General features: G+C 43.7%; 1 protein-coding gene across 2 annotated transcripts in view; it reads right to left on the bottom strand.

Annotated features, from left to right (window-relative positions):
* Window positions 1-5,436: 5,436 nt before the first annotated feature.
* VTCN1 (V-set domain containing T cell activation inhibitor 1) overlaps window positions 5,437-12,857 on the bottom strand; it is a 32,776-nt gene continuing 25,355 nt past the window's right edge. For both annotated transcript variants that reach the window (XM_036453105.2, XM_045586994.1), the window contains exons 3-6: window positions 11,064-11,411; window positions 10,094-10,372; window positions 7,267-7,436; window positions 5,437-6,960 (exon numbers count right to left, since the gene is read on the bottom strand). In XM_036453105.2, coding sequence (XP_036308998.1) covers window positions 7,312-7,436; window positions 10,094-10,372; window positions 11,064-11,411 — 752 coding nt within the window. In that variant the 3' untranslated portion in view covers window positions 5,437-6,960; window positions 7,267-7,311. The remainder of the gene's footprint in view (window positions 6,961-7,266; window positions 7,437-10,093; window positions 10,373-11,063; window positions 11,412-12,857) is intronic.

The raw sequence follows: 12,857 nt of genomic DNA, 5'->3' as shown, positions 1-12,857 counted from the left end.
TGAGTCTGATTTTCTAAAACACAGAGTCTTTAGTGCCACCTCGTGGCAGTAGCTGCAATAAAAGTCTGTACCATTAAAAAAAGCTTGGACCTTGCATACTCCTGTTTTATTTATTTTGAACTGAGACACAGAAGGGAGAACTTGCATTGCATGATGGTACTTTGATTTTTTTTTTTTAATGTATAAATTCTCTGGACCATGAGATCATTCCAATTGTGAGACCTAAGAAGCATCAATAGTCCCTTATAACGGATATTTTGTGAAAAACGGACAACTCTTCAATTTTGAGAAGGTGCAGGATGAAATGTTCAGAATGATCTGGAGTTCGTAGCTCTGCTAGTGTAGCTCTTCTGGGTCAGAGTGGAACGAAATGAGACGTAAGTTCCGTTATTAGTACCCTTCCCGAAAAGACTCTTCACTGTGTGATCCGAGGTTGTCTAACACCTACAATACTTTGTCTCTTCACTTAACTCCTCGTTGCCGGACCAAACCCCTGCCATGACCCCAGACTGTCTGCAGTTGATGTAGTGAGGGAGCTGCCCCCAGTCTTAGTTGGTTTGGCATAAAGATATTCTTAGACTGTTTACACTTTATTGTGCACTCGATTCATCTCTTCCTGTGAATCCCTTTCTTTCTTTCCTTTTTAAAATATATTTTATTGATTTTTTACAGAGAGGAAGAAAGAGGGATAGAGAGTTAGAAACATCGAGAGAGAATCATTGATCAGCTGCCTCTTGCATACCCCCTACTGGGGATGTGCCTGCAACCAAGGTACATGCCCTTGACCGGAATCGAACCCGGGACCCTTCAGTCCGCAGGCCAACGCTCTATCCACTGAGCCAAACCGGTTTCGGCTGAATTCCTTTTTTTCAATGTTTAGTCAAGTAATAAAGCTCATTATGACCTTTTTGAAATAAATATTTTAGGAAGCAACTGATACATTATATTCATGTGTTTATTTAAAAATTATTTTGGATGAACGCTTTGCGATAACATTATCTTTTATATAAACTTATCTTCCCTATAAAATATACACTGTTAAATGGGTAATACTATAAAGAAAATGGCATATTTATAGACTGCGTTTTGTGGTGCAGATGGCAATAATTCCCGTGATTAAAATTAGCAGCCGTATGGAGTGCTCCTACTGTTGCATTAAAGAATGGATCAGAAAAGGCATCCGTTGCACTCTTTACAATATGGCATTGTAATTTTATATACGCATTTTCTCTTTTTTCCTTTTAGGATTCTTCCATTCTTATACTTAATGAACACGTCGTCTTGCAAGATTCATCATGAAAATGTTGGCCCCTGGTATCTTCATGGCTTGCCGCAACTCAGAATAGTAAGTCCGTTGAATTCTCTGTGTATCATGGTATCTAGGTGCATGCCTGGCCCAAAATTGGAGCCACCAAATAAATACTTGGTGAATGGATGTATGAGCAAATTGAGGCACAGCTGTGCCAAGGCAATGGCCTAAGATCACACAGGAAGTTACTGGAAGAAGCGGGGCAAGAACCCATGACTTCAGACTCCTACTCTGTTGAGTGGTTTAATATGACACCTTGTCTCTCATGAGTACTGCTTTTCATCCGGCACCTGAGTTTCCTGACCTGGGCCTTTTACTTTGAAGGGATTCATTCTGGCCCTTTCCTAGTCACGGTTTTCCGCAGGGCCTACGGGATTCTAAGAATATGTTTCCCACTCCCTGCTTGGAAGCTTTCCCCACAAAGGCCCTCTTTTATGTGTGCATCTTAGCACTAGAGGTGAGCATGTTCGCGCTCCCCCCCCCCCCCCCTTGCATGACTTTGGCCAATCATAGATTTTTTTCAGTCTTTAAGAACTGCTAAGAGAATTTTAGTGAGAAGGAAAAAAAAAGTAATAAGAGCTATTTTCTGTCCTGAGAGCCCCAGGACAGAAAAGATAGTAATCTACCTCCAGCCCAAAGGCAGACTTACTGCTCAGCATTTAGCTTAGTCACATAGAGCCAAGCTGCCCCTAACCCTCAGCCCTCCTCCTTTGAAGGTTGGACCCACACTGGTTTTATTTTCTATATTTTCATGCTCTGTGGTCTTTTCGTAACATTTAAAATAGTAGCCTGCAGTTTGGGAGGCCATAAGCCAATTCAGTTCTTCTACCTGCTGAGCCGTCCTGCGCTGGTTTTCTAGCGTCCTCTGACCTGGTTTGAATTGGTAGCAAGGTTTTCATCGTGTGCCAACTGTTGAAACATTAACCATTTTTGGTCAAATAGCGGGTAGAAAGCAAAGTGGTTCATCTTCTCTGTATGGTTGCCTTGCTATTCATTAGCCCTGCCCAATCCATGTTCTTAAAAATAGCTCATTTTTATTAGTCCCTTGATATTTGCCTGTATTATGAACTGAACTGTGTCCCCCAAAATTCTTATGCTGAGTCCTAACCCGAAGTATACCTCAGAATGTGACTGTATGTGGAGAGAGGGCTTTTGAAGCCGTAATTAAGGTTAAGTGAAGTAATGTGGGTGGACCCTAATCTACCATGACTGGTACCCTTATAAGGAGAGGGATACAAGGAAAAGGCCACGTGAGGACACAACAAGCAGGTGGCCATCTGCAAGCTGAGAAGAGAGGCCTCAGGAGAAACCAAACCTACTGACATTTGGGTGTTGGCTCTCCAGTCCCAGAACATGGGGAAATGAATTTCCGTTGCTTAAGTTACCCAATCTATGGTATCTTGTTATGACAATCTTAACAAACTGTGACAGCTAGGCAATGTAATAACTGCTTTTTTATGAACTCTCTCTTCAATGGTCATATTGAGGCAGGCCCTATGGAGACAGGGCCTGCAATAGAGCATTTGCCGAGCAGGAACCCTCTTCAGTACGCTCAGACCTGGCCCTGAACAGAGGGCAGGACAATACTCTGGCTCCTAAGCGGATAAGGTGGGGAGAGAATGGCATTTTTGACACGTGTACCTCTATCCTGATTGTGTTTGTGTTACTCTCTGTTCATTATATTAAGAGAGAATAGTAATATCTGAATTTACATCAGTGTAAATTTTTACAAGGCTCTATTGATTGAACTGATAAGCCCCTTCTGATCATTCACTGTTCTTTTCTTATTTTGTCCTATATTTTGGTCTTCCTCGCTGAGAATCACAGGTTTACACTCTGATACCCCAAGTACCTCTCACTGGTTTGATGTTTTTATATGATACTTGCACTTCATTTCCATGAAATAAAGGTTTGCCTCTATGGGAGGGCCATACATTAAGCTAATGAAAAAAGTAGTTAATAAATTACCGTCTCATGTGTAGCTAGATGCTAGGGGGCAGTTCTTATTGGGAGGAGGGCAGAGTTTGAAGGAAAGAATGGTAGAAACACTGAGAGTACTCAGGGTCTAGAGGAGGTTGATTGGGCCACAGAGAAGATGGGTAAAAGGAACATTGAGAGGAACTGATGACAACAGTCATTTAGCAGGCTGTGACTTGGCTTCTGCTGAGAGTACCTACTGCCTCTCAATAGAAACTGCTCTCTCTGTGCTGTCACCCTGTCACACTTCCACCCTCGCCTACCTAGATGTGATGGGACCTGGACCTGCCACTTGGGTCATGTATGGCTACTTGAACCATCTCATCGAAGTCATATTAAGTACATAAGGTCCTGGAATTTTATCTGTCAAAACCTAAATAGTTGTCCCTAAAATAGCACATGAATGGTTACAAATAAAATTTGAAAACTGCAAACATGGGCGGCAAAGACAAAGAAAATAGTCTCAGTCTGCTATTGCTCACAGACTAGATGAACTGAGCACCGCTTTTGTCTTGTTCTAAAGAAGGGATGGAGGACCAAGGGACCCATAAAGCTCTCATTTAAAGTCTTATTTAGAGTTTTGGGTTAGGGACCTTATCATTGAACATGCTAAAAATACTTCTTAGGCCAGGCAATTCGATTTGGACTGAAGAGATAAGATAATGCTGAAGGTCAACTTTTGACTTTGAGAAGACACAGGTGTATCATTATCTGGGGGAGCCGTGCTTTTCCGCAGACACAGGGCCTCCTGTAGTGATAACCACAGACCCCTCTTCCAGGCTCTGACTTAACTGCTGTGGCCCAGCAGACACATCAGCAAACAAGGCTTCCTGCCTGGCCCTCTTTTAAGAGCAACTTCCGAGGACAGCCTGAGCTCCCAGACCTATTTTTGTCATCATCTTCAAAGGAGTCCAAGTAGACAGCCGAGAGGGACCGTCAACAAGACAGTGTGTGATTTTGTGCTAAATTGATGAAGGACTGCTTAGAGACAGCTTCGTGGGGAAAGAAGAATTTTTGCTTGAGGGTAGATAGAAAAGAGAGCACACCTAAGGTCCTGTTTTTGAGACTGTTCATTTTCTCTCCTGGCTGCCATACTGAAACTCCTGGAGATGCTGATGTGAAAGGGGATGTAAGACAAGGTCAAAAGGAGCAAGGAGCGCAGGCACATAGTGAGACAGTCTGGATGAGAGCTGCCAGTGGATGTGTGGAGACTTCACCAGCTGGAGGGAGGTTGGCAATTATGTATGTGATTTTGAAATCACTGTGTCTTGAAGTCACACACAGTGTCTTGAAGTCACTGTGCTGTTAAGTCTCATACAACCTGAGCTGTACTTCACGTTGAAGTTAGAATTGTCTGTTCCTTCCAGTGTGCTAAAACTTCTGAAGTGTCTTAGCCTTGGGCATCTAGATGTGAGCTTCCCTGGATGTTTGCGGTGAACACGATGTCCTGGTCCTTGCACTTCCGCTGACCTGACGTTTCTGGTGCCTGATGCATCTCTGTGTGCTCATGGCCAAGGCCAAGGGGTTAGCCTGGGCGGGGCTGAGCATGTTATGCTTTCACAGTCTGCTTTCTTGATTTGGTTTCACAATATTTCCTTTGTGCAAAGGGCCTATGGGAATCTGAAAATTACATTTTCTATAGATTTTACTCTTCCACCAACCACCAGTGTGGTTTTGGGCAAGCTATAGAACCTGGAGATAGCCAGTTACCCACACTTCCCCTCTGGGTCTTCATCTGAAAAGTGAAAAGCCCGGGAATGATGATTTTGAGTTTTTTCTTAGGAGCTTTGAGAATTTGAAATTCCTGAGTAGTCGAAGCCAAATTTTGTTGACACTTGAGCATTGGGTTTGTCCACCAACATATACCCTTCCACACTTATGTGTCAAGCCCATTTCAGCACTTATTTTCCTAGATGGGAGAGATGCCAGGTTGGTGAGCCTCGTGGAGTTTCTTTAAGAAACTAGACCCCGCGACCTGGCCATGCTCACAGGCCCCTCTCGTGTCTTCCCATTCTTTTATCCATTCACTCAACAGACATTCCCTGAACGCCTGTCATAAGCGCGGCACTAAGCTTTAGAACCTGATCTATGACTTTTTATTCATCTTCCCTTATGCTCACTTTCTTGGACAAACCAGGCAGGCAACAGTATAGGAAATGTCTATTTAATCATTCTCATGAGTGATCAGAACTATACAATCAAGTTTCCTATAACAAAACGTAATACAGTCGTGGTGGCCCCAAGTGCCGTGGCGGCAGTAGTCAACACGTGCAAGGTGTGGGTAGGGGGCTGGAGACAAAATATTCTTTCCTATCAAAGCCTCGTTCCTCAGGGCCTCCCTTCGAAAGTTTATGGTCCCTGCTTTCAGATTTCTCTGCGCGCTTCAAGGAAGGCACACGTTTTTATCGTCTTAAATGTGACGAGGCAGGGTTCTGAGATCTAAATTCAGAGCGGGAGAACTTGAGGTGGAACTCAAGCAGCTCTCTCACATAACTTAATTGGTAGAGAAAATTTAAGGGAAAGGAACTCAGAAGCTCAACAGCTGCAGATAATCCATCAGAAAGTCCTGAGTTCTGGCTCTCTGGTCTGAGACATCAGCCTACATCACAGAGGCTAATGCCTACATTTAAGAACCTTTCCTATTTCGAGTCAGGGTTTCTTAACCCCAGCATGAGTGACATTCTGGGCTGGATAATGCTTTGTCGTGGGTGGATGGCCTGTGTATCATAGGGTGCTGAGTTCTATTCACTAGGTGCCAGTAGCGCCCCTCCCCCCAAAAACGTGACAGCTAAAGTCTCCAAACATTTCTCAATGTCCCCGGGCGTTTGCAGAATGAGTCCGGTTGAGTGAGTTTCATGGCTCTAGATGCTGCTGAGACCTGAGGTCCTTGCAGGCCACGCAGGCTGGAAAGCACAAGCCTGTGACCTAGTGGTGACTCAACACCCATGTGGTCACCTAGATGGGAGGCCCTTCTGAGCCCACCTAAGGCTAAAGCCACCTGAGAAATAATGGGGCATGTTTGTTTTTGAAAAGAAGGTACTCAGATTATTTAGAAAATGTCACCCAACTACGACTTGGACATTAAATGACAGCCACGTCCCACAGTCCTCCGGCGTTTGTCAGGTGGGAAGAGGTGCCAGGGCACATCTGGAAGCATCCTAGTGACAAGCGACTCATTTGACCCAGCTCCAGGATGCAGCCACCTCTGTTGGGAAGTGGCAGCTGATTGGCTGCTTCCTGCTGTTTCCACAGAAGTTTAAGGTGGGCATTCTGCACCGGAAACTTTCTGGGAGCGACATTACAGCAGGGTAACTGAAGATCCAGAGATGGGGAGGAGAGCAGCCCACCCTCTCACTCCCCAAATGGGGATGGGTAAGGGGAGGTCCCTGAGATATTGGGGGAGGGGGTACACTTGTCTCCACATGCATTTTACTTAGCAGTCTTAACACACTTCTCAAGTTCAGATGAATTATTTTCCCAACTTTGAATACATGTCTTTGAAGATAGATTTATCTTGTTCATATTGGAGTCTTCAGTGGGTTGCCTTTGGCTTCTTTTTGCTTCTTGATCTTTGTATGTTCACTCCAGGCTTTTAGGCATGAATTCATTTCCCCCAAGAAATAGAAAACTAGGTCATATCTTGTGGTGAAATCGTTCTGCGGATTCCTGGGATTCTGAAAAAAAAATAACAGCAACAAGATACCATTACAACCATTTAGCAAACACTTATTGAGAACAGAACCTCTCCCTGCCATGGATTGAATGTATGTCTTATTCAGGGGTGGCCTCACTTTCTGTATTTTGATGATGTTCTATCAAGGCCACATGGTACCCTCAGTTGCTCAGGGATAGGAGCTGGCTTGAGTCTCTCCTTCAGGGAGGGGATCATCCTCAGAGATGATGCTGGAGCAGCTTGATCTTGTTAGGAACACAAGCACACACACAATGGACCCTCCCATACCATTCGGGACTCATCTCACCTGCTGTACTAATGACATTGCATGTTTCTGTGTGGCCAAGGCACGTTATTTTAGGACCAGGTGAGAGGAGAGAGGTAGGAGTACCCAGCCGATGGCAAAGAAAGAAGGGCCACACAGCGAGGCCTTTGAGTCCAGCAGCTCTAGGTGACTCCGCCTTTTGATCTCAGAGTCTGTGAAGGGAGAGAACAAGTTCAGGGTCAGAGAGGGGAAGCTGCATACCTTCTTCACGTGGCTGGTTAGCAAGGAAAAGTACTGGCAAACAGCAAGTTCCTAATATAACCTGTTCCCAACTGGGGGGCAACTTTGTACCCCACTATCCATTTTTCCTTTCTTCGAAGCAAGCTCTATTCCATGGTTCACTCCAGTCAGCACGCAGCCAAATGAAAAATGATACCAATAAAGAGATAATAATTGGTGACCAAATAAAGAATGGGCTGTACAAATAGCCATAGCCAGTCCTTGGTTTCAGACACATTTTTTCCCCTCTCGGCAGTGACCTTTACAGGTTCTGGGATGCTCGCTTTCTTGACATCATTGCAAAGTGATGAGAAAGTATTGTTCTCATTTTGAAGTGGGGAAGAGAAGTAAAGAAATTAAATTACTCTGTTTTTTTCCCCTCGACAGTCCACTCTCATTTAGTTAATTTTGGCTCTTACTAGCTGTGTGACTTTAGTTAATGTATGTGTGTTTCCATTTCTATAAAGTCTATAAAGGAGGACTAAAATAATAATAACCTATTTCTTAGGAGGATTAATGAGTTAATACATTAAAGAATGTGGGACGTACTTGGCACATACGTAAGCTCTCAATAAGTATTAGCTGTAAAAACAACAACGGCAATCCTGCTCAAGCCCAATTCATAAATATTACTTCCATTAAGTTGATCATTTCCAAATCCATATCCTTATTCTGAATTTGGTCGAGTTTTACATCGGGATTCACAGTTGCTACTGGGTAAGTTAAAAAGATAGTTAGTGAGTAAATGTTTGAACACCTACTGTTGGGGTTCAAAGGAGCCCAATAAGCAATGCCCCTTCTTACAGCTGAGTTCTGAGTCAGTTAAAGAGTGGGACAAAAAGAATGAGGCAATTGGGAGACCAAAATATCACTTTGATTGCTAATCAGTCTGATACCAGATGGAGCTTTGTCTGCTCAGAAGGGAGCTGCAGCCCAGGCATCTCCCGGGACAGGCAGCACCAGCCCGGGGCAGGCTTCCCCCGCCAAGCGGATCGCACCCCTGAAAACTGGATGGCTGGGGAGAGCAGAGTAGAAATGATACTTCCTGAGGGTAGCTAGAGAGATAAGAAAAAAGAAGGAGCTGAGCCTCTCAAATCTAGCTTCTTTTAATAAACTCACACATCAGATAAATGAGTAACTTGTGCTTCTCTGATGAGGCATGAAAGAGGGGCGGACAGAGAGGTGAGAAGGGTGAGATTGGTGGGCATCTCTTCTCCTGGAGGGGAGTATGTGGAATAGGGATGGAGCGTTCCCAAAACCCTCGTTTGCTGGGTCACGTGCAAACCCAGCAAACAATGGGCACTTCCAACTCAACATCTCTAAAATCCTCATCTTTTTCTCTAAACTGTTGCTTCTGTGTTTTAACTGTTTGTTGGCAGTGTTATTAACCTCCTAAGCAAACAGGGTAGAAGTATCACGCCCATTTGACTTGCTCTTTCTCTTCTCTTTCACATTTGTGTCTCTAAGGCCTGTAGATTATTTTCTTCGCTAGCTTTTGATTCTTCCCTTTTCTTTCCCATTGCCACTGCCCCCATTAAGACCCTCATAATTTCTCCTTTGGACATTGACATAGGCTCCTGACTTCATGCCTTCCTGTTCTATCAAAACCATTCTTTTGCCCTGGATGGTGTGGCTCAGTTGGTTGAGCATTGACCGTTTTAATACCCAGTCAGGGCACATACCCAGGTTGCAGGTTCGATTCCCAGTCAGATCGGTACAGGAGGCATCCTATCGATGTTACTCTCCCTCTTCCTTCCTCTCTCTCTCAAAAATCAATAAAACTATTGTAAAGTAAATAAAGTATACCTATGAAAACCTATGGAATGAGATAAAATATTTGCAAATCATATGTCTGATAAATGTTTCCTATCCAGGATGCAAAAGAATTCCTACAACTCACTCAAATTGAATTCAATTTAGCCTCAAGAGGGATGGTTTTAAAAGTTATAATTCGGTCTGTGCATTTCTTCGATGCCAGCTCATCCCTAGGTTTTGTATGCACTAAAGCACTGAAGAGAGACCCCAGTGCTGGGCTCCTTGGGTCCGGGTCTTCTCAGCCTTGGAGGCCAGTTCAAACTAGAGCTGTCAGGTAATCCTAGCCACGTTAGTGGGAACATGAGCTGACCAAGAAGAGAAGGGCCGAATGAGACTAAGGCAGGCTCTAAGACCTTTCGTTTTCAGATTGAAAGCCTTTTCAAAGGCAGGCTAGAACCAAACCAGTGTTGTTGGACTTGGCATATAGCTCACTAGCTGAATATATCAGAGATGTCAAGTAATCATCACATTCCACTGCTTCACCAAAGCAGTCCTGCTGACTTAGGGCCTCAGAACCCTAAACACCGCTCTCTAAGCAGTCAGAAGATTTATGAGGGAAGGCTTAGTTGCCATCTTTGACCTATTATGCCATAAATATTGTTTTGTATTAGTCTTCTTATGTAGTGTAATCCCAACTGGAATGTTGATCTAGGTCTCCGTGAGGAGAACTCCAGAGCTTTCTGTGCCCTAGTACATGATATATCAGTTATAGAAATTATATTTTAATTTAATTCTCACCCCAATAAAACCATACAAAAAGCCTGAAGGGACCCACCTGTCACTTTGATATCCCCTGTGGCTTTGGCGATGCTGTTCTCAATCATACAGGAGTATGTGTTGTTGATGGTGACATTGTAGAGTACAGAGATAACTTTCATGGTCACGTTCTCCGAATCCAGCTCAAAGCTGGTGTTGGCGACTTCTGAGAAGTTGGTTCTTCGGTCAACTTGGGATGTCCAGACCACTGTGGGCTGGGGGAACCATCGGGGAGCCTCACACCGAAAGCTCTCTGAGCTGGCATTATAGTCCACATCCATCTCTGGGATGCTGAAGGCTGCAGGGTTGAAGGTCAGAAAGGGCTGATGTCAAGGTCAGAAAGAGAAGACAATATAGCCTTGGAAGTACTAGGTCTTAAATACCCCGCGATTTCTATCATTGAGGTGGCTCAAAACTTCACTTCCCCAGTGGGCTCTCTGTGTATGGCCCATTGTACTGTAGATGCAAACAATAATCTGCTCATGATATTATTGTACATCATACAATTCTGGCCAAGATCACAAATTTCACAGACATAAGTTCTAGGTTTCATTGTTACAACAGGCAGATTCTCCAAGTAAGAGGAATTCCAGTGATTACAAAAAAAGTTTATCCATTAGGGAAATTGGGTGTTCCCTCCTGAACTTTATATCTTTTTGCTACCTGGAGAAAATAGTTAGGGGAGGGAGAGAGAGAGAAGGAAGAAACAGTCTCTACAACTGTCACTACAATATATTATTTAAATAATATATATGAAAATTCAGAAGAAGCTAGGGTTCAGAACAAAAGATTTTAAGACCTAATATAATGGGGTACTTTTGGAGTTGGTGTGGATCTTGGACAGCAATGATGGTTGCTAACAGACTTGGAGGGTCTTGTCGGATATTAATCACTCATGAATGTAAAAGCATTATGTTTCATCAGCTAACCGCTCTTTAGCCTCAAATAGTTTTTGGCCCTCTCTTTCCCTCTGCCTAAAAATAACTTACCTCCAGTTTTATACTCAAGGTTAGCATTCCCCCTGCCTTTGGAAGTGATGATGTAACAGGTATAGGTGCCAGCATCTGTGAGTTGCACATTTTTCAGCCTCAGAGAAGCATTGCCAACTCTCACTTGGTCAGCAAACACCGCTGTCCGGCCTCTGAACATCTCATTCTGGTCTGACAGGTCATCTTTGCCTTCTTTGAACTCATGGACCAAGCCCATGACACCTTCCTTTAGCCACTGAATCACGATGTCAGAGAGCCTGATGTCAGGTTCGAAAGTGCAGCTCAGGATTCCATCCTCCCCGATGTTCCCAGCCGAGGTGAGAGTCGTGACTGAGATGGAGTGTGTACCTGCAATTTAGGAAGCAGGGGTCAATGCCAAGGCAAGCTTTGGAACTTCTGTCACCAAACCCTTCATTACCAAAAGCCACACAGAGACTTCTGTCATAAATTAGAAAGACAGAAGAGCAGGGAAGGCATAGGAAAGAAGACATAAGATGGGTAGAAAGAGCAGGTAGACATAGTTTGTTTTTATAGCTGCAGCGATCTAAAATAAATAATAGCTTTTTTGGACCAAGTAACCCTATCCTGGGGAGACAATGAGAGGAGAACATATGGGGTTTGGGGTTTAAAGATGAGAACTCAAGTCCTGGCACTGCTGTTCAGTATCGGCGTGACCTTGAATAAGTCATGTAACCTCTCTGGACTGCAGAGAATAGAGGTAATGATATATATCTATCTTGCCTATCATAAAGGGTTCCTGTAAGGATCAAATCAAACGATTATGAAACTTGACTTGAAATTTGTAATTACACATATAAGGTATTGTTTATTCTTAGTTAACCAGAAATGGTGTAGGAGTGAAACCTCATGTTAACCAAATGTGACTAGGAATCCTGAAGAATGCTAGATTCTAAGGCGCTGTTACTTTTATCTCCATTTGAATGATGAAGGAGCTAAGCAGAGAGAAGATAAGTGACTCGGTCAAGGTTATAGTGCCAGCAATGGCATAGTGAAGAATGGTACTTAATTAAATTATTTTTTGGCCTAAGATAGAAGATATCCCCTCCTCTCCAAACACACCACCAATAGATATGAATCACGCTGCCTGATGTGTCCACTGCCTTTTCTGCGCTTGCCCAGCCGACAGCCCACTCAGTCTATAAAGGACTGACCAGCTCTTCTTTCTGCACTGGGGCTGCTGGCTGGGGACGCCTGTAGGACTGAGTTAATGAAATGAATCTTCTTGAGAAGCTCCTTCTGGGTTATGGAGGCGAGGATGGTTATTGAGCCCAAGAGGACAGTGGGCCAGACAAAAAATGTAGGGGGAGGGGAGAAAGATCATGAAAGAAAGATGAAGAGAGAGCCTTCATCCCCAGAGGTGTCTTACAGCCTGAGGATTTTCAGGTCAAGTTCCATCCCAATCTTTGAGTATCCTTTAATACCTTATATTAAAATGGTCTTCACTAACCTCTCCTCCCTAAAGCCTGAAAAATGTGTGCTGAGTGCTTTCTAGCTTCTTTATTGCTTTACCTTCCTCTTATCTTTGCCTCTATCCAATATATTTTACATGCATTAGTCTAATCGGTAGTGCTTAAAGAATAATATGAACATGTTAGTTTCATGATCATTAGTCTTCTATGGCTCCCAAGGACTGTGGAGTCAAGGTCAGCCTACCCAGCATGACCTTCAGACCTAAATACTGCATGGCACATAGGAAATTCTCATTAACTGTTACCTTTCCACCCTCATTTCCCACTGCATTCTTTCAAAGTCTATATTGTCTGTTCACATCAA

The sequence above is a fragment of the Pipistrellus kuhlii genome, unplaced genomic scaffold, assembly GCF_014108245.1.
Source record: "Pipistrellus kuhlii isolate mPipKuh1 unplaced genomic scaffold, mPipKuh1.p scaffold_m20_p_24, whole genome shotgun sequence".
Classification (NCBI taxonomy): Eukaryota; Metazoa; Chordata; class Mammalia; order Chiroptera; family Vespertilionidae; genus Pipistrellus; species Pipistrellus kuhlii.
Note: the sequence above shows the minus strand (reverse complement) of the source record. Positions and strands in the feature narration are given on the sequence as shown.